The sequence below is a fragment of the Dipodomys ordii genome, unplaced genomic scaffold (genome assembly GCF_000151885.1).
Source record: "Dipodomys ordii isolate 6190 unplaced genomic scaffold, Dord_2.0 Scaffold27, whole genome shotgun sequence".
NCBI lineage: Eukaryota > Metazoa > Chordata > Mammalia > Rodentia > Heteromyidae > Dipodomys > Dipodomys ordii.
Genome location: NW_012267243.1, coordinates 2,269,244 through 2,289,828, shown reverse-complemented (window position 1 = coordinate 2,289,828; position 20,585 = coordinate 2,269,244). Strand labels below are relative to the sequence as shown.

Genomic DNA, 20,585 nt, shown 5'->3' with positions numbered 1-20,585 from the left:
GACACTGAACTTCTTCTAAAACTAGTATAGAGTAAGAAAAAATAGTAATTAGTCCTTGATCTGAGTCAACAGTCCTAAGAACCCTAAAGAAACATTTGGTATTTTTCATGAGCTAGATATGAAAAAGAGGTTCTTCAAATATTTTTAAAACATTAAAAAAATGAAGACATACACTATATAAGTTGGAATTCTAATATTAATTCTTGTTACCAATTAGACAGGATGACAAAACTAGTTTAAAAGTGGTAGCTACCACTTGAATCTTTCTGGAAGCAATACCTTAGTTAATTTCCTTCCATTTGTTTAACTTCTGACAGAGCAGGTTATGATAAAGCTGAACGTACAGTTTAGTAAACACAATTATCCCAATTAACATCATCAGAGAGATTTTTTTTCTCTTCTTTAATTTTTATATCTAAGAAAATCTAAGACAAAAAATGAACTTAGGATAAACTGCCTGGTAGGTGTTTTTTTTTAATTAATAACTTTTTTTTATTGTGAAAATACCGTACAGGGGTTACAATTGCATGAACAAGGTAATGAGTACATTTCTTATCAAGCATTGTTGTCCCTCCTCCTTTGTTTCCCCTTACCATCCCTGCCTTCCCACCAAAGTTATAAAGTTCATTTTTTGACATAACATCTTATACATCTAATTGTTGCAGTGGGTCCACCTGTATCCCTATTTAAACAATTTGTTTTTTCCCTTCCCCTCCACAAATTATACCAACATCAAATACAGTGAAAGCAGGAGTTATACCGTGGGGGAGGGACATACAAAGCAACAAGGAAATCATCTTATAAATACGTTAGAAACAATAGCAAGAAAAAAAAACATTTGGGTCCTTATCTTGGGGTTCATTTCGCCTAACACCAACTTATCTGACTGTTTCTGCTTGTCTCAGACATATACTCGTTATTGCAAATAAGGGAAACTATGGGACCTATGTTTCTTTGGGCCTGGCTTACTTCACTAAATATAATTTTTTTCCAAGTCTTTCCATTTCCTAACAAATGCGGCAATGCCATTCTTTTTGATGGAGGCATAGAATTCCATTGTGTATATATACCACATTTTCTTGATCCATTCATCTACTGAGTGGCATCTGGGTTGGTTCCAACCTCATTCTTCAAGGAAATAGAAAAGGCAATCCAAAAATTCATATGGCACAATAAACGACCCTGAATAGCAGAAACAATCCTTAACAGAAAGAACAGTGCTGGACGCATATCAGTATCAACTTTCAAACTCTACTACAAAGCCATAGTAATCAAAACAGCTTGGTACTGGCACAAGAGCAGACCTCAGGACCAATGGAATAGAGTTGAAAACCCAGAAATGAACCCACAGACATATAGCCATCTAATCTTCAATAAGGGAACTAAAAAAATAAAATGGAAGAAAGACAGCTTCTTCAGTAAATGATGCTGGCAAAATTGGTTAATCACTTGTAGAAAACTAAAGCTAGATCCTTATATATCACCCTGCACCAGAATCAACTCCAAATGGATCAAAGACCTCAGAGTCAAAGCAGACACTCTGAAAACATTACAGGATGGAATAGGAGAAACCCTAGGTCTCCTTGGCACAGGCCAAAATTTTCTTACTAGAGACCCAGAAACACAACAAATCAAAGAATGGTAGTTATTTAAAAAAATCATTTCAAATTAAGATTTGCTTCAGAAAAAGATTTGTTAAAGTGATCTCTTCTTGGTAGGACATTCATCTTAATGCTTAGGACAGACAGCTATAATTTGTCAGGTACAGACTTATTGTACAATGCAAAGTACGTCCATACTTTCCTTCAATTTAATCCTCTTCCCTCATACTTGGTTTTTAAGCTTTTACATTTTACCACCAGTTTTTATGCATTATAGCTTATGCCTATGAATGTAAAGTTATATTTAGCAATATTATCTGCAGTTTTATTCTCTTGATACAGCTGGTTCCTAGGACTAAATGCTTTCCTTTGTACATTGCAAGTTTCTTGAAAGTAATTCTCTTGGGCACACCATCCTTTCCATCACTCCCCCAGATGAACCCAAGGATGCTTGGAATAAGTGCTTCTCAGCCCACTCTGTTGATAATGATTTGAATCAGACTATGTGCAGCCTCCAGTGGGCTAAGGGATGTCAGCACAGTTAGATAGCCACAGGTTTCCATGGAGAACATAGTGTACCATACCCAAGGTTTTGAGAAATATGAACATGATGTCAGTGGGCTCACACAAGTTCTAAAACGTTTTACCAATCAGCTCCCCAGTACCATGATGGGTTGACTCCCTTGGCACACCACCAGAGGAGCTGTCTCTGAGAATGAGTTTCAAAACTTTCCTTGGAATAATATAAAGGGATTTGAGTGGTGACATTTGCTAAGCACAATCCTGGGATCATAGAAAACATCACTGATAAAATATGCCACATATTTTATGATGGGAGGATAAGTGGATGCAAATAGAACCAGTATGAAGTAATGCTTGCACTTCTAGAAAGGAAAGGAACACGCATACTCATATCCTTCGTCACCATGACTACCACCCGACACTCATAGGAGACAGCATTGCTTTATATAACTTATAGAGAAATTAAATAAGAGCAAGGAGAAAGTCCAGACTAGGGCTTTGCCTTATTTTAATGTTTTCAGTTTTCCATGAGGGCGTCAATTTTTCTGATGGTAATCATGAATTTATCATACAGGTTGAAGGGGACCAGCTGCCTCCAGGGCACACAGTCAGTCAGTATGAGACCTGTAAGATTAGGACCATAAAAGCTGGCACCTTGGAGAAGCTTGTGGAGAACTTGCTGACTGCTTTTGGGGACAATGACTTTACCTATATCAGCATCTTCCTGTCAACCTACAGAGGCTTTGCATCCACTAAAGAAGTGCTGGAGCTGCTGCTGGACAGGTAAGGAGTCAAAGGGCTGAGGGTCGGGAGGAAATGTAAGGCTGCCCACAGCCAGGACACACAAGGTTCTGAATCATGCACACGCTATGCTGAGAGCAAGATGCGAGGATAGATTGAATGGGAGGACCTTTGGAACAAATGACATGAGGATTATTCAAGAGCCACTTATATGGTCTGCCTTGGGGAAACAAATCTCACTGATAATCTACAAAAAGCCCAGCTTGACTGTGCATACCTGAAATCCCAGTATTCAAAGGATATGGCCAGAGATTTGTAAGTGGGTCCAGCCTGGGCGACTGAGAGATCCAATGTCAAAACAAACAAAAGAACAATAATAACAAATCCCGAACCAAAACAAGCACACCAAAGACTTAAAAGTAGATATTATAAATCTAGATTCAACTGTTGGTAGGGTCCAGTTCTTATTTGCCAGCCTAAATTTCTAATTTTACAGAATTCGGTTCAAAATGTGCATGATTTGTATATAACTCCTATAAATAATCTATTGACCAGGAATCTTAAATAGGCTAATCTGCATAAGATGTGGTGCTCAAATCTTAAAACTACAGGAAGCTGATAGTTGTGTCAGTCATGATGATGATGATAACTGTCAACAATCACCATGAATTGGCTAATGTATGGATAAACACGGAAATATCACTCTTAATCCATTTGGTTTAGACACATGTACAGTTGAGTAATGTTCATTGTAATGTACAAATGAACAACCTTTTTGGGTTTTTTCCCCCTTCTTAATTAAAAAAATTAAAGTACCATTAAATTGACTTGGTACTGAGAGAAATAACTGTCAGCCAAACAGTTGCTTTAGAATCCTGAAAATCCTCATTTAAATCTGGATATCCTGGGTTGCTTGCAGAAGGAAGGAGATGAGACAAGGTGCTTCCCTTGGGTTTATTGAATATTGACTCCTTTTAAGTCGATTAACTTTATTTGCTTCTAATTATTGCTATCTAATATGAATTTTTTGTGTACTAAGGAAATCAAAGTTTTGCTTATTGTCAAAAATGTTCTTTGTCAAGCTGGGCTCTATTGGCTTGCTCCTATAGTCCTAGCTACACAGGAGGCTAAGATCTGAGGATTGTGGTTAGAAGCCAGCTCAGGCAGGAAACTCCGTGAGACTCTTCTCTCCAATAAACTACTCAGAAAAGCTGGAAATGCCTCTGTGACTCAAGCAGTAGAATGCTCACCTCAAAAGAAACTCAGAGACAGCACCCAGGCCCAGAGTTTGAGCCTCAAGACTGGCAAAAGAAAAACAAGTTCTTTCTTAATTTGTTCCTTGGCTTTAAATGTTGTCTACTTCTTAATAGTAATACTAAACATTTTATCTCAGCTTTCAGGACTTTAACAATCAAGTTTCTATTCCAGCATAAGTAAACTTATGGACAACAGTGTCCCCAAATTAGTTGTCAGTCAGCTTTCTATCACTGTAATAATAACCTCAGATAAGTGATAAACACAAGAAGTTTATTTTGGCTCAGAGTTTTGGAAGTTCCAGTTCATGATCAGTGTATGGTTTTTTGGTCTGTCATGGGGCTTGAACTCTGGGCCTGAGTGCTGTCCCTGAGCTCTTTAGATACCACTTGAGCCACAGCAACACTTCTGGTTTTCTGGTGGTTTATTGGAGATAAGAGTTTCATGACTTTTCCTGCCAGGGCTGGCTTTGAACCACAATCCTCAGATCTCAGCCTCGTGAGTAGCTAGGATTACAGGCATAAGCCACTGGCATCTGCTTTTTAGGCTTGTCATAGTCACTGAGTACAGTGGAACAAAGCTGTTTACCAAAGTGATCTTGTGTTAAAGGTTCTACCATTTCTCAGTGGCCCAATGGGAACATTCAGGATGCAAACTACAGCAGTAGTCTTTTTATAGGGTAGAATGAGACTATCTGGATCTGCTTTTATTCTTTTTTTTTTAATTTATTTTTGTTTACATGGTACTGAAGAATTGAACCCAGGGCCTCATGCATGTGAGGCAGGCACTCTGCCACTAAGCTGTATTCCCAGCCCCTGTTTTTATTCTTTTATTCATATTCAGAAACACTCAGTAGATGTCTTGTTTTGTTTTGTTGTTTTATATCATCCATTCATTTGGTTATGGGACCCTGGGAAACAGATCAAGAAGTTCTGTATTTTTGTTGTTGTTGTTTTTGTATAGCAATTCTTGCCAATTTATTTACTTTTCAAAATTATTTTAATGCAGTTATACAAAGGAATTTAAATTAAACATGTCAGTTTATGACTATAATGCATCTTGATCAATGTCACCCTTCTGTCATTTTCCTGCATCTCCCCCAAACCCACTCATCCCCTCAATTTTCTACTTCCATTTTCACAAATATATATTGAATAGTATGACAGCATATTAATCCTGGAATGTAAACTTGTCGGACTGGTGAGTCATTTTTATCATTGCTGGGTTACTTATATAATAGTTCGTGCCTATATATAGAAATTGGACAATTATGTGACTTTGTTTTGGTAGTTCATACTTATAAAAAGATGCAGTATGCTAACTATTGGTAGACAATATGAGGAAATAGCTCACAATCTTTAAAACCTTAAAACACTTGTACAAGTTACCTTTGGAATTGGTAACCTCTTCTACTTAGGGGCCAATTCCATTGCTAATAGGCCACAGATGTTCATGATGGACAAAGAAGGACGTGTGAGTTCTGCTGTCCATCCAAACAGTGGACACACATACAGGAACCAGAGTGTTTAGTCTATGGCTGGTAGACATCCAGCTTTTATTTGACCAGTTTTAAAAACTTGACTTTGTTTTTCTATGAATAGACATATTAGGATTTTAAAAAATACAACCTGGATAGCAATTATTAAATAACAGAATCAAGGTAAGTTTAAGTGGCATTGAATTCACACTACCATTTAAGATAGAACTGAATTAAGAGTTAAGATTTATTTTGTACCCTTTGAATGGGCTCAAACTTGGCTTGCTTCTGAAAAGAGGGGAATCACGTAGTGGACACCCACAGACTATATAGAACTCACGCAGGTGGAACTCAGAATATAAGACTTAGTTTATTTTCTCTGCAGTGGATTTACTAGGAAGCCGCTAGTACTTAATCTCCAGGATCTCCCACTTTGCAATATATTCTACATAACTTTATGTTTTTAATTTTGTATTCTTTTTCTTTGAAAGGACCTCTCAAATTACATATGCTTCTCCTATAAAACTGAGATCAGTCCTTCATATTTTACTGCAAAAAATAGGATTGGCACTTATAGAGCAAGTAGATAGCAGCTCGTGGTGTAAAATGACGCCCTAATATGTAGGCCTGATGAAGCAAGGCTTGGCTGTTCAGAGAAATAAGTCCCATTTGTTTTGCTTCCTTTGCAGAAACGTAGATTGTCCATTTATACCAATCTCAACATGAATATTTCTTCCTCACACTTAGATTTTCTGTGGGTAGGCTTAAATCCTGATTAAATTGAACTAAAACGCACATTCTGTGAAACACTTCATTTCTAAATGGGTTGTTGGAACTTTTGATGTTGATAATTAGGAGGAAGTAATTTTATTCAATTCTGTATAAATGCCTCCTCTGAATTTAAGCATTAGGAATGTTATTTTCATGAGAGTAGATTATGTTAAGTATGTTAAACTTGTTTATGGGCCTCATACAATTTTTAAGTTACTTCTTTTTGTTTCTTAATAATAGATTGCCTATGTTTTGTGAAATTAACACTAAGAAGTTATTATAGCAAGTGCTAATCCTATAATAACCAGTCAAGAATAGATTGAAGGCAGATGCTGCAATATTTATTTCCTACCAGAGATCAGCTTAATTGAACTCAAGCTTCAATTTCCCTTCAGACTTACCAATTGTGGCTTCTTGTATAGAACTGTTTGCTTTCAGAGAGTTCTTTTTAAAAATCTGTTTATAAGTCTGTTCATTTTGCTAACGGGGGCCTGTGTGAATGATAAATGGACAATGGTAAATTTTTGGTTGGTTCCATTTGTTTACTATGTCCTTTACATATAAGGGCCCTAGTTTCCTACGTTTCTTAGCCATGGCTAAGTTAATTCTAGGCTACATTGGTTTTCTTCTTAGCTAAGAGGAACTTACGTAATTTGGGGTTAACTATTTGCATTGGTACTTTGAGATTTTATTTGCTCTATCTTCAAGCATACATTCCCTCAAAAAAAAAAAAAAACAAAAACGGTTCTTCCCACTGTACCACTTGAAAAAGAACCAGGTTCAGTTAAATGCCACTGAAAATGTCCAACCTCAACTGTACTGAGAAATCCACCATGTATACAAGTATGTAGATTTTTCTTCAAGGAGGTGACACAGAGACTACTTTAGGACTATTGCTTGAACATTTTCTGACAGCAGAAATAGGCAGAATGTCAACGAGGTACAGAGCAGGTCTAGGCCTCTAGAAACCTTAGTCAAACCACTTGTGGCACTTGGGTCGCATGGTGGGAAGCACTGAGGAGCGTTCTGGGTTACTCCTTTCATTTCAACTGAACTTTCCCAGAGGAAGCCTCTCGGGGAGGCTAAAGGTTGAAGCCATCTGTAAACCTATGCTTTAAAACTTGACTTTGCTTATTTATGTCACAGAGAAGAGGCTAATTCAGTGGGTCTTTGAACTCATCTCTTCTTCCCATGTTTGCTTGCCATGTGTTTTCACAGACTTTATCTCATTTCGTTTACTTATTATAACCCCATGTTTACAGATGAGAGCACTGTGGCTCAGAACCATTCAACTAGCCAGTGACAGAGCTGGAATTAAAGCCTATTCTCCCTCTTTCTGACACAGAAGCTCTTTCCAAGTGTACCATGTCACCTCTCATGATTTTTAAATGTCATTTTTAAAGGAAGAGGTGCTTTGGGAAGTACTCGTTAGTCACTACCTCACTACCTCATTCAGTTTTGCTTAGGAACAGCATTTCTTGAGCTCTGCTGGAGCAATTCTCTATGAGGTGGCGTACTAAACATTTGGTAGAAAGCAATACAAATCTATTCAGTTCCCAAATGTTTCTTAGTATGAGGACCTGGCTGAGCATTTTTGAGTTGCATATAATATGTTCCGAATTACTTTTTGTTAAATCTCACTTAAAAATAATTAAGTTTTTATTTAGTGCTGAGATTAGACTAGGCACTTGCCAAGTATTTATAGATGCCTGCTGGCACACAGCACTCACACAAGTAAAAAGATTCCTTCTAATTCTTTATGTAGGAGGCAAGGTTTCCGTTATCTCCCTTCTGTTCTTCCAGATCTGCTGTTGGAAGCAGATGTTGGAGAGTCTCATGTTGACCTGCTCTAGTGACCTTACCCACCCCCACTGTGGGTCTCTTACACAATTAACACTTACACTTAATTATTATCAATGAACTTATAACTTTTTATATTTCTGGTTATCCCCAGAGCGATTTATTAATGTTTAACTCCCATCACTTGCATAGGAAAGTTTTTCAAAATACTGTCATACCATCCTCCATTAATTATAGTAACTCTCTTCCCCAAACTGCCCACAGGGCCAAATGGAAACAAGTAGAATGTTTGTCCTCTCCAGCCCCCAAGTAGAAAAAAAAGACAAGATTTTTTTGATTAGTTGGCTCCAGCACGCACATGTCATGTATTTAGTGAGAAAGCATTCTGGAAACCTTAACACTGCTTTATTCCTAGCTTAACATGCAGACATGCATGCTGCATTTTAATGAAATGCATGAAAACTATTTCTTAATATTCATGGTGGAGAAGGTTGAGTATTCAGGTCTGGGTGTTGAGGAATCCTTGGGCAAAATAAACTCTTGAATATGTTATGCATTAAAGACAAATTGCATGCAGATCATATTTCTGCGACTGAGTAAAATGAAACCATTGGCTGGTATAAATGAAGAAGAGGAGTGCAACAAGAACTACGTGAATCTTTGGGTATTGAAATGTCTCCAAATAGAAAAGAACACTGAATACTTGGTAGGGCACAACCTCTGTGAAGGCCTCATGCTCTTTCTGGTTCATACTTTATCTGGTGAAGAAGTACTTAGCTTGGAAAATTGAAGATACAACTCTGATAATGATTTCATCCATTTGTGCAAGGAAACCAGTCACTGCCCCCTCATCGATGTCTGCATTTGAAGCTTTAGAACCTATGCATTTGTTTGGTTTTGTGGCAAAGGGAATTGAGGTTGCTGATGGAATTATGGTTGCTAATCAACTTTAAAATAGGGAGATTATTTTTGAATTATCGAGTGATCAGCTGGGTTTTTATCAAAGATAGAAGCAGAAATGAATCAGAGAAAGAGCTAGAAGGATGGAAACAGGATCAGAGGGATGCGGTGTTGCTGGCTTGAGGAAAGGAAGGGACCAGCAAGTCCATAGGGAAGACAGTTTATTCCTAGAGGCTCTAGAAGGAACCTGTAACCTGATGGCTACTTGATTTTAGCTCCCTGAGACCTGGGTCAGACCAGACATACACAACCATTGGGATAGTAAACTTGTTTGAATAACATAATAAATTTGTTGGAGCAAGAATGATTAAAAAAAACAAAACAACCAAGGAAATCTTGTCAAATAGATTGACTCCAATAATTGAGTGCACAGGGACTCAAGGATGTGGAAGGTCGGGTGTTTGCCTTCACCTTTGTTCTATTCAGAGCCTCCTGCCCTGGTCAGCTGTGGCCTCCACACTCACCTGCCGGAAGCCAGGCAGGAAACAAAAGACTCAGCTGGGCCACAAGCATTGTTACTATTTTTTTCCCTGTAACTATGCCAATTGCTTGGGATAACCAGAAAGCTTTTAAACTTGGTACTATTTTAGAATAACACCCTTTCCCCCACCCATAATCACACGAAGAAAATGGGAATAAGTTTTCTTTCCTTGTGGCTTGGTTAGCTATTGATTTTTTTTCCCCAAGTGGTCCTGACTTCCACCCAGCAGTGCCATGGGAATGGTTGGTGACTCCAGAGCCCTGTCTTTATGGGGTGGAGGGGATTGGAGCGACAGCCCTGTTGGAGGGATAGAAGGATGTTGTTCGAGCTTCGCTACAGTTCACAACCAGACAGACTTCCTTTTCCTGAAACGGGATTTATAAAACTTAGAGATAAAAAAATGTTTCCATGAAATCGTGCTTTTATATTTTCAAAACAAAATAAAAATGGCATGCAGTTATCTCCCCCTCCTCCTCTTCTTCTTCCTCCTCTTTTTTCTCCTCTTTCCCCTCCATCTTCAAAAGGAATATTGAATTGCTGCCAGCTTGTTTGTTTGTTTTTTTTTTTAAGCTATGCTATGGTTCTAAACTATAAAACTGATAGGAAAGGGAAAGGCAGTGATACTGTCTAGGGTTCTAATATTCAGGTTCATTTTATCTGCCAATTAAAGAATTAAAGGGCAGGAGAGTGTTTAAAGCAGAAGAACACATTTACTTGAAAGCAAAAGAAACAACCAATCAAAAGAATATTTAGCTCCTCAGAGCCTGGTTTCTGAGGCCTCTCTTCAGGGCCCAAGATAGATGTCTCTGCCCCTTAGTGTAAGCTCCTGGTCTCATTGGTCAAAGAATGGATCCGCTTTGTGTCATGTCTTGTGATTGGTTTGCCTGCCTCAAAACACCAAGTGTGGAAATTGCTCTGTGACTGGAAGCCATATCTCCAGACACAAGAATAGAAAGGGTTCCTGATTGGATGGAGGCTGAGGATGGGGGGCTACATACCTGAGCCATAGCTATGAAGGGCACATGTGTCTTTGTTGAGTCATTCCCTTCCATGTTGGAGCCAATTCTGGTCGCCATCTTTTATCCTTAGCCAGGGAGGCTTAATTTGCCCTCAGCAATAACTGGAAGATTTTAAATTCATCTTTGACCCTCTTCCCTTTCTTCCCTCCCCCAACCCTGCCCTTTTCTTCTCTTCTTTCTTCCTTCCCTCTACCCCTCCATTACTTTTTTTCTTCTTTTCTTTCATGCTGGAAATAGAACCCTATTAGTAGGTCAAGTGCTCTACATCTTGAACCATGCCACTAGCCCTCTTCTAGCCTTTTCCAACCATGAGAAAACTTTTCCTAGAGATCCAGACCTCATGAGTAGAAGGCACAGCATGGGGTTCTCTGGTCAAACTTTTGAGTTCTTCCTTTCTGCAGGAGAAAACATATTTGCCTTCTTGTTTTTGATCCTTGGCTTTCTCTTGAGCAACCAGCTTCACAGTGGGAATAGGACTTTTGCAAGGTGGGCTTGGTGGCTTTGACCTAATTCTTGGTCAGACTTGGGTGAAGAGGTACCTGCTATGATGGATATTATTTCTATGTTTTCAAAACCCCTGTAGCTGATCTGTGGTCCTCAGCCCAAAGTCTTCACTATGGCGTTCTGTGGTGTTCCAGACATCTGCAGGCTATTCCAGCCATGTAATTCTCCTGAGTCAAGGTCAGCTACTGGACATTTTTCTCATACTTGACCTGTGTTCTGTGGGTCAGTTAAAGAAAAATACCTAAATGTTTCAAGGTTGGAGTTTATTAAAAAGCAAAGGCTCCCCGAGGTCCTGGAGTCAGCAGCTTCCTGTGAGGTCTGTTTTTCCTGCCTTCTGTTATTTCACCATCCCCAATAAGCACCTCCTTCCCCGTTTCCTCCCCACAGCCTTTTCTTATTCATAGAAGTAGAAGAAAATGTAGTGTTCATTAAGTGTGACCCATGTGCAAGCTCTGAGGTTCAGCAGTAAGCAAGATAAAAAACTAAAATGAAAGACTTGCAGCAGTCTTGCCACAGGCTCTCTGACCTGTCCCTGTTTCCTTCATCCTTCCCCCTATTCACTCTGCTTCTCGCCAGCCTTAACAACACCATCCTGCTGCTGATCCGAGGCTTTATACCAGCTCTTTCCACTGTTGTGAGACTCTTTCCTTAGACATCTATTTGCAAGACTCATTGCTTTACCACCTTAAATCACCTACAAATTGGGCCTTCCCTGAGCACCCCACATGACCTTGCATCATGCACAGGAACTCTTACTTTGCTTTATTTCTCTTCATTGTGCTTTTCACTTACTGGATTAGTATGTATGAACAATTATTAGATTCTTTTCTATCGGTCCCCTCTACAATAGGGACTTTCGGTTTGTTCAATGATATATTCTTCATGGCCAGAATGGCATAGTGTTTGAAAACAATCCTCATTGAATGAGTACAAGAATGAATAAGTGAGTGAATGAATGAATGTAGGAATGGCTCATTGGTTCTAATCTTGAAGTGTTATGATGTGGTGAGAGAGACATAAAATGAATAGGTAAATATGATCTTATAGCTTGTGTGGGAGGGTAGTGACTGAAACTGGGCTCTAGGGCTTTCTGGTCAAGATCCAAATCCCTGCTTCACTTACTGGCTGTGTCTTCCAAGGTTTATTACCTAAGATCTCCTCATTTGTCTCACCTGTAAGATTGAAATAACATCACCCTATAGGATTATCCTGAGAATGAAATGAAACCACCCTGTAAAACACAGTGCCTGGCAGATAAATAATTGTTAGTGCTATTACCTGCTATTATTATTGGCTCATTGGCCAGACTCAAGTAGAGTCTAAGAAGTTTTTCAGGATTTCCTCTGTCCTGTCTGTTGTTGAGACTTTATTGTCCTAGAACAAAGGTGAGGATGGGGCCCAAACACAGTCGTGTCCTAGGGAACAACTTTATCTTTGGGTTTCTTTCTTTCTTTTTTTTTGGTCGGTTGTGGGGCTTGAACTCTGGGCTTGGATGCTGTCCCTGCGCTCTTCAGCTCAAGGCAAGTGCTCTACTGCTGAAGCAACAGTGCCACTTTCTAGTGGTTTATTGGAGATAAGAGTCTCATGGACTTACCTGCCCAGTCTGGCTTTGAACTGCGATCCTCAGCTCACCACACAAATGAAACATTTTGCTTCCCAGTTGGGTTCTAGAATATGGACATCCCCTCTGAAAAATAGTTCTTTCCTGTTTAACTATCAGCAGCCAATTAAACAGTATGTTGACTTTTTTTCTTTTCTTTTTTCTAGTAATTTTTAGGCTTCAGCATATAACTGCCTAAGGCTGTACTTAGGAGGTATTTGTAAATCTTTCTTTTGCCTTGTGATAACAGAGAACACTATGTTGAAAGTCATCTGACAATTTGTATTTTGATTTAAGTTTTATAAGTTGCCATTTAAAGAAGGGCAATTGCTCACTGGTAAGCCCTCTTAAGATGTTAAGGCTTTGATCTTAAATCCTGGGGAGGCTTTGCTGAAATTGGAGATGGCATTGCTGACAGGTTTGTCTGTAGCTTTTGTACTGCTGTTAATTAAACACACATATACACACCCTTTATTTACTAACCTGGAGTAAAATAATTGAACTTGACTTTGATTTTTGATATGTGCAGGTTTAGAGAAACATCAAAGTAACATTCTTAATCTAGTAAAACTTTACTCTCAGACAAACATGAAAGAGTTCTTGATCCCCAAAGCTAGTTTATCTTTTTTGCTGTAAAGCATGTATTCTCCTCAATGATAAGAAAGGTTCAGGGCTAAGTGAACATCCCTGCCCGGTCCTTTACGTTTCAGAGGGTTATAGGCTCTGTGCTCTTATCCTGCGCATAAGAAGCTTGCTGTGTAGCAGTACATATACTTATCCATGTTTTTGTACTGTTGATGCCTCCAAGATCTCCATCTTAAAATTCATAAAGCTTGTTTTCATCTTAGTTTTAGATCTATTGAATAATTATGTATTTTTGTGTTCCTAAGCCCTTTATACTCCTAAGCCCTCAGAAATGAAGGCACAGCAAGATGAAGACACTTAAATAAGCAGAGGCAGGTCTGAACCCAGTGATGGGGAGATGTGTTATGTCTGCTTCTGGAAGCCCCTGGAGGCTCATTTACTCAGAACTACTACCTGTGTGAGTGCCAAAGAGACTAAAATCCTGTTCACAGAGAGTTTACCATTCTCATGGACAATAATGATAGTCATTTTCACAATTATGATTATCACAATAATGATAGACATTTTAGAGTATATTGGGGTGTTAGAAAACAATAAGATGGCAAAGGGGATGGTGTTCAAGTTGATTTGAATTTTAAATAGGATGCTCAGGCCGCACTGATAAGGTAACATTTGTGGAAGCCAGCATTGGCGTAAGTATGGGAAAGAGGCAGAAGCAAATGTAGTTTTTTGAGGTGGGGTCGCCTGCTGGGTAAGGGCAGGAGGATCCAGTGAGGCTGGGAGCCAGTGAGTGAGAGAATAGGAACTGTGAGAGATGGGTACAGCTGTTGGGCTTTGTGAGAAGATCAAGACCTTGACTCTTTCTCAGATGGGAGTTGTAGGAGAACTTGAGTGGAGCTGAATCTGGTTTACGTTAACCAGGATGGCTGTGACTGGGGCAATGCGAAGAGACTTACATTGACCCAATTCAAAGATGGTGATGGAAGCAATAGAAGGGATGGGAGTGTGTGGATTCAGGGTATGTTGTTAAGGTAAAGCCAAAGAGTCTTCTGATTGATTGGGTGGAAGAGAGGCAAGGATACTTGCAAGATCTGAGCCTGAGCATCTGGACCATGTGTGCTGCCACCCATACCTTATTATTGATGTATATTACAGGTCTCCCAATTATTATCAGATGATCACTCCTGTCCTCATTGTGAGCTTGTGGGCACTCCAGTAGCCAGAAATAGCTATGTGATCTTCTCAGCGATTGCCGAGGGATGGTATTAGCTAATGAGCAAGAACTTTGTTATCGGCAGATTATTGGCACTGTCTGGTCACATTTTCTGTGGGATTATGATAGGTATTGGTGCCATCAAGCATCTACTTTAGCTCTTGGAAAGTTCAGGAAAAGAGTAGGAAAGAAACTAAGGTAGAGAGGAATGACTAGGAGATCCTGGAAGCTTAGTAAAAACCTCTTTGAAAAGAACAATATCAGGGACAGTAAAGTGTATGTCTTTCTCTTGAACGGGTTTTTCTCTTTTAGTTCAATCTCTTGTAGTTTCCAATTGGAAGATAAAGGTTATTTCCAGAATAACCAGAGAGAATGCGTGGACTAATTATTGTGACAAAAACAACGATTAAGTCCCACATTTTGTCCTAGAGGGCTGGCAGGAGAAGAGTTCACGGATCACTGTAGTCAGATAGTTTACGAGGCACAGTGGTTTTCCAAGAGTCTTCCTCTTCACTGTACCCACCCTAATCTTTCCAGCTTCTGCAAACCACCAAGTCTGTTGTAAGAGAACAAGAGGACAGAGTTCACTACGATGGTGGTCAAGCATAGAGCCAAAAACACTCCTATTCTGTTTATTTACCAGTAAGCCTCATTTCCCATCTCTACTTGGCTCAAGTGGGGGTGGGGGTGGAGGATATCTTAATCTGACTCAGTTCTTATCTCAGGAAGAGCAAAGGGTAGCTCCGGAAGTCCTGTAAATAGGTGCAGCACAGAATGAAGAGGAACAGGGAGGGTGGAGACCAGTGGAAACTATCTTTGTGAGGCCAAGAAATCCATAAGGCTGATGAGCTGGAGAAAGGAGCAGGTGGGGGGCAGAGTGCCTAAGGGCACCAACTGGAACCTACCAAGATGGGGTGAAAGGGACACCAGATGGACTGGCATTTGGTCAAGGCAGATGGTGGGCTTTTATATTTAAAAGGATTTGTAAATCCCAGGAACAAGGAGCCATAAGGGTACTAAGGGCCTTTAATCCCATTATCGAAGACAAGAGTGTGCTCTTTAAAAATGTAAACCCACCAATTATAGAATTTTTGTTATCCAAACCTTGAGGCAGACAACTAGCTTTTAAGCCTTCAGGGACTGTGAATTCTTTCTCGTTAGAAGGAAACACTGCAGAAATAGTCTAGGCATTAGAAGTTAACAGAAAGTTTCCCCGCTCCAGAACTCAATGTGAATATACTAAATGTCCTCGGAACCAAACACAACATGATGTTTTTGTACAAAATGGGCTTGCTCACATGTGGAGTTGGAAGAACAGCTAATCATATACATAGCGATTGCTCAATATGTTGAGTAAAATTTGAAAACCAAAGCATTTACTGCTTCCTAAAAACATCCAGCCTCTAAACCCCCTTCCTCAGGTGTTGAGTCTAGACCAGCGTGGCTTGCACTATCCACGGCTGTTCTCCTGCAAGCCCACGATACAACGTCATATTCTCCATCCCTTTTTTGTATCCCAACACTTGTTTGAGGGCCTAGAGTTATTTCCCAGTTTCCCCCCTTCAAACAGGACTCGTCCTGAAGGAGATTAGCTACTCTCAGGTATAATATGGAGATATTATTTTATGCCCACATATGGCCTGAGCACAGAAACAGTACCCACAGAGCCATATGTCTCTTGTGTGGACGAAGCAGAGGGCAGGAGTATAGGCTGTATGCAGCAGAATTCCAGAGGAATCTGCCTGCTTTGTATCACATAGTGTCTGATTCTCCCATTGACATCAACAATCTACAAAAATTCGTAGAAATGTTAAATATGAAGGGAAGATTTTAGGCTAGTTCTGGTGATTCACACCTGTAATTCCAGCTACTCTGAGGATCATGGTCCAAGGCCAGCTGGGGCAAAAGTTAGTAAGACCTTCCTCTTAATCAGTAAGCTGTGATCCCAGCTACATGGCAGGCATATGTAGGAAGATAATGGTCTACCCCAGGACCTGGACAACATCACAAGTCTACTTGAAAAATAACTAAGGCCGAAAAGGGTTGGGGGTGTGCTTAAGTGGTAAGGTACCTGTCTACCAAATATGAGGCCTTGAGTTCAAAACTCAGTACCAGAATAGAAAGTTTTGTGTAGTGTGATTATCAAATCACTTTCCTATTTGGAATATGCAAATGTACCCATTAAGTGACTATTGATTCAATAATACTGTATCATGTTCAGCTATTTCATCAATATTTTCAGCTATTTCCTAAATGATTGCCATTGTTAATTACTCTTGAAAATAATTGATGATTAGCTAGGTGTTGGTAGCTCGTGCATCTAATTCTAGCTACTCAGGAGACTGAGGTCTGAGGATCAAGGTTTGAAGTCAGCCAAAGTAAGAAAATCTGTACGATTCCATGCCCAATTAACTAGCAAAATGCCAGGCAGGAGGCATTGCTCATTTCATGCCAGCCATGAGCAAGCAAGCCAAATTAGAGTGTGAGGTACAGACTTCAAGCCAAAAGAATGACTGTTCTTTTCTGGTTGACATTGGAAAGAGTAGTTTTTCAACCCCACTGTTTTTGCTCACTTATTTTTCTGTCTTGAAGGTATGGAAACCTGACAAGCCCAAACTGTGAAGAAGATGGAAGCCAGAGCTCTGCAGAGTCCAGGACAGTGATCAGGAAGTGAGTATTTTCTTCCCACCCTGAGATCTCATGCAGACAGTGCAATAGAGAATGTAGTAGAGCAGAGCTAGCTTTTCCTTCGGAATACTGCCATGATCTCTGCTAGAATATCTAAGCATAGCCTTATTTTTGATGATCTACTTAATGTCCATTTATTTAGCCCATAAAAATGTATCCAGCACCTCTTATTTGCCAGGCACTGTTCTAAGGGATACAAGATAAACTAGTGAACATTAAAAAAAAGTTTTAGTTCTTATGAAGTTGGTCTTCTAGTGGAGAGAAACAAAGAGCAAACACAGAAACATGAAGAAGAATGAAACAGGTGGCAGATAGGTTCTGATGGTGTGATTGGTCACATGTAATATCCTGGCAGGGGTTCTGATCTGGCAATCTGTGAATACAGCTGCATGAGTTGCCACATAAGCCTGTGAATAACCAGGCTGAGGGCTGTGGAACAGCTCCAAGGCAGAAGCGGTGTTGGAGAAGCCATGGAGAAGCATAGTATATAAGCTGCAAGACCCTGGGGGCCGGAGGGGGAGAAAGAGGGTTTATATAAGGTGGTGGTGGACTAGACCACCTGAAGATGCTAAGGACATTGGGAAGGACATTGGATTTGATTTAGGTTTTGAGAACCATGCTGTGGCCTAACTTATATCCCAAAAGGTTTGCTCCAGCTCTGGAACATAGATCGTGGGCAGCGGGGCTAGGGGAAAGGGCCAGGTCAGGGAGGCTGGTTAGGCCCCCTATATCCAGGCAAGGACTGACAGCAGTATGGACTGCAACAGCGTCAGCAAGCCTCTGCTGCTGAGAGATGTGCTGCAGTGGATGGGTTCACAGATGCCTCCAATGGCTGTGGTTTGAGTAACTGATAGGCTAGAACCTTGAGTGTATGAGACTAGAAAGATCAGTAATGAAGAGCATGCTGGGCTGAGAGTGTAGATCAGTGAGGTTGTCTTATTAGACATGTTAATTTGGGTTAGTTGGATGAATCTAGGTGTCAGGGAGCCATCTGGAGTGGAGGTCCATACTTGAGCAGCCTTAGTTTAAAGGGAGGGAGCGGGTCGAGAAAAAAATGACCAGGGTAATTCTTAGTCCCTTCAGTGTACAGAGTTAGGAACATGGAGGAGGATCTAGGAAAGGAGACGAGAACAGAACAGCTGTGGGAAAGGTGAAGCAGGAACACCAGGGATTGGGTCTAGAACTCAGGGAGGATGACCCACTGGATCAAAGCTGCCCATACATAGATCGAGCGTGTGGAGTCTGGAAAATGGCTGTTGTTCTTCATTGCTATTTATTTATGTATTTTGGTGGCCCTGACAAGCTCAGTGTTGGTGTCTGGAAGTTAGGCCAAAACAGGATGAAAGGGGCAAAGTAGAGTCTTTGAAACGTCTAAAGGGAAATTAAGAAATGGGGTCTGGGGTAGTGGGTGGTAGTGGGTGACCTGGGGTTTTATTATTTTTGGATGTGAATTTTAAAATGGGAGATTGTTTATGTAGATAATCTAGAATGATCTAGGAGATGTTGAAAAAACACTCATGATGCAGAGGTGGGTGACCACTGTGGGGTGAGTGATGGATGTATGGATATAGGCAACAGTGCTCCAAACCTCTGATTAAATTTTTTTGGGGGACCAAAAGTCTGGGGGACAGGTCCTGTGGATTTTTTTTTGGTCAGTTGTGGGGCTTGAACTCTGGGCTTGGGCACTGTCCTTGCACTCTTCAGCTCAAGGTGAGTGCTTTACCGTTTGAACCATAGGGCCACTTCTGGTTTTCTAGTGGTTTATTGGAGATAAGAGTCTCATGGACTTTCCTACCAGGGCTGGCTTTGAACCGTGATCCTCAGATCTCAGCCTCCTGAGTAGCTAGGATTATAGGTGTGAGCCACAGGTACCTGGCTCTGGTGGATTTTTAAAAAATATATTTTTATTTTCTTTAAGTAGTTGAACAAGGAGTTGCTATTTTAACAGTGCTTCTTGATCAGTGTTACCCTTTTAGCATGCCTACCCATCACTCCACCCCCACCCCTTCCCTCACTTTTCTTAATTTTTGGGCTATGTGTGGCTGTGTTTTTCGTTTGTTTTTAACTCCATGAAGAATTTACTGACGGTCTCCTTTCCTTAGCGAGTAGCAGATGAAATCAGAAATCAGAACTTTTAGAACTCTTGAGTTATGTTCAATGTAGTTTTGTAATTTTATAAAATTTCTGACTCACCAGTGTAGGCATTGGAGGGACGAGGGCAAGGTATGATGGGAGGGTTGCATTGTTTGTAGAGGGCTGGGGAAAGCTTCTGGGAGGAGGGGACATTTGGAGGATGGTTTGGCAGAAGGAACAGTGGGACCAGAGCAGAAAAATTTAGTGCCCATGGAATTTGGTGGAGTAACACAGAATTGATAGTGCTGTTTCATGGTTACATGTTTGGAGTGGGGGAATCCATGGAGCTAAAGCTCGGTTAGTTACATTGTGAAAGAACTCTTAATTTCTCATAATGGGTTATGATGGATATTTAGCTCTAAAATGCTCTTAAATGTTGGGTACCAATGACTTCTGATTGTAATCTTAGGTAGTTGGGAAGCTGAGATTGAAAAAATGCTGATATGATGTCAAGCCCAAGCAGAAAAGTTCTTGAGACCACTCCACATCCCTACCTGCCGCTCCTCAACAGAAAAGTAGACAGTGCATGCCTGTTATCCTAGCTACTATGGGAAGTCTAATATATTTGGATCACACCCAAGTGCCCACCTGGGTAAGAAAGGACATTCTAACTCGACAATAACCATTTCAGAAAAAGGCACTACATGTGGCATAGCAGTAAAAGTGCCTCATAGCAAGCATGAGTCCCGGAGCTTGAACATCAGTACTAAAACCAGTTCTCACAGGAGAGAAACAGTATATCCAGACAGCTGGTTTTCAGAGATAATTAGACTTACCTTTCTACCTGGTGTGACCATGAGCCCACATCAGTGTCACCAGGAGGCTCATTAGAAATGAGGAACCTCAGGGGTGGAGCCTCTTAGAATCTGAATCTTAACAAGATTCTTGAGTGATTCCTAAGCCTTTCAGAGTTAATAAATCATGATTATCCATGCACACTTACTAACATATCCTTTAAATATCTTTAAATAGCCAGTGGCTCATGCCTGTAATCCTAGCTACTCAGGAGGCAGAGATCTGAGGATTGTGGTTCAAAGCCAGCCCAGGCAAGAAACTCCATGAGACTCTTATTTCCAATAAACCACTAGAAAATTGGAAGGGGTGTTGTAGCCCAAGTGGTAGAGCACTCGCCTTGAGCTGAAGAGCTGAGGGACAGCGCCCAGGCCCAGAGTTCAAGCCCCTGACCCACCAAAAAAAAATCTTTAAATAATCTCTATCTTTAAGGAGTTGTACAAA

At 40.4% G+C, this 20,585-nt stretch overlaps 1 protein-coding gene across 2 annotated transcripts in view; it reads left to right on the top strand.

The window, feature by feature from the left end:
• The window catches only part of Rgl1 (ral guanine nucleotide dissociation stimulator-like 1), a 119,863-nt gene that overhangs the window by 40,657 nt on the left and 58,621 nt on the right, over positions 1 to 20,585 (top strand). For both annotated transcript variants that reach the window (XR_001175043.1, XM_013015720.1), the window contains exons 3-4: positions 2,698 to 2,906; positions 17,121 to 17,198. Coding sequence is in view for 1 of the 2 variants with exons in the window: in XM_013015720.1 (XP_012871174.1) it covers positions 2,698 to 2,906; positions 17,121 to 17,198 (287 nt within the window). In the remaining variant the exon portion in view is untranslated. The remainder of the gene's footprint in view (positions 1 to 2,697; positions 2,907 to 17,120; positions 17,199 to 20,585) is intronic.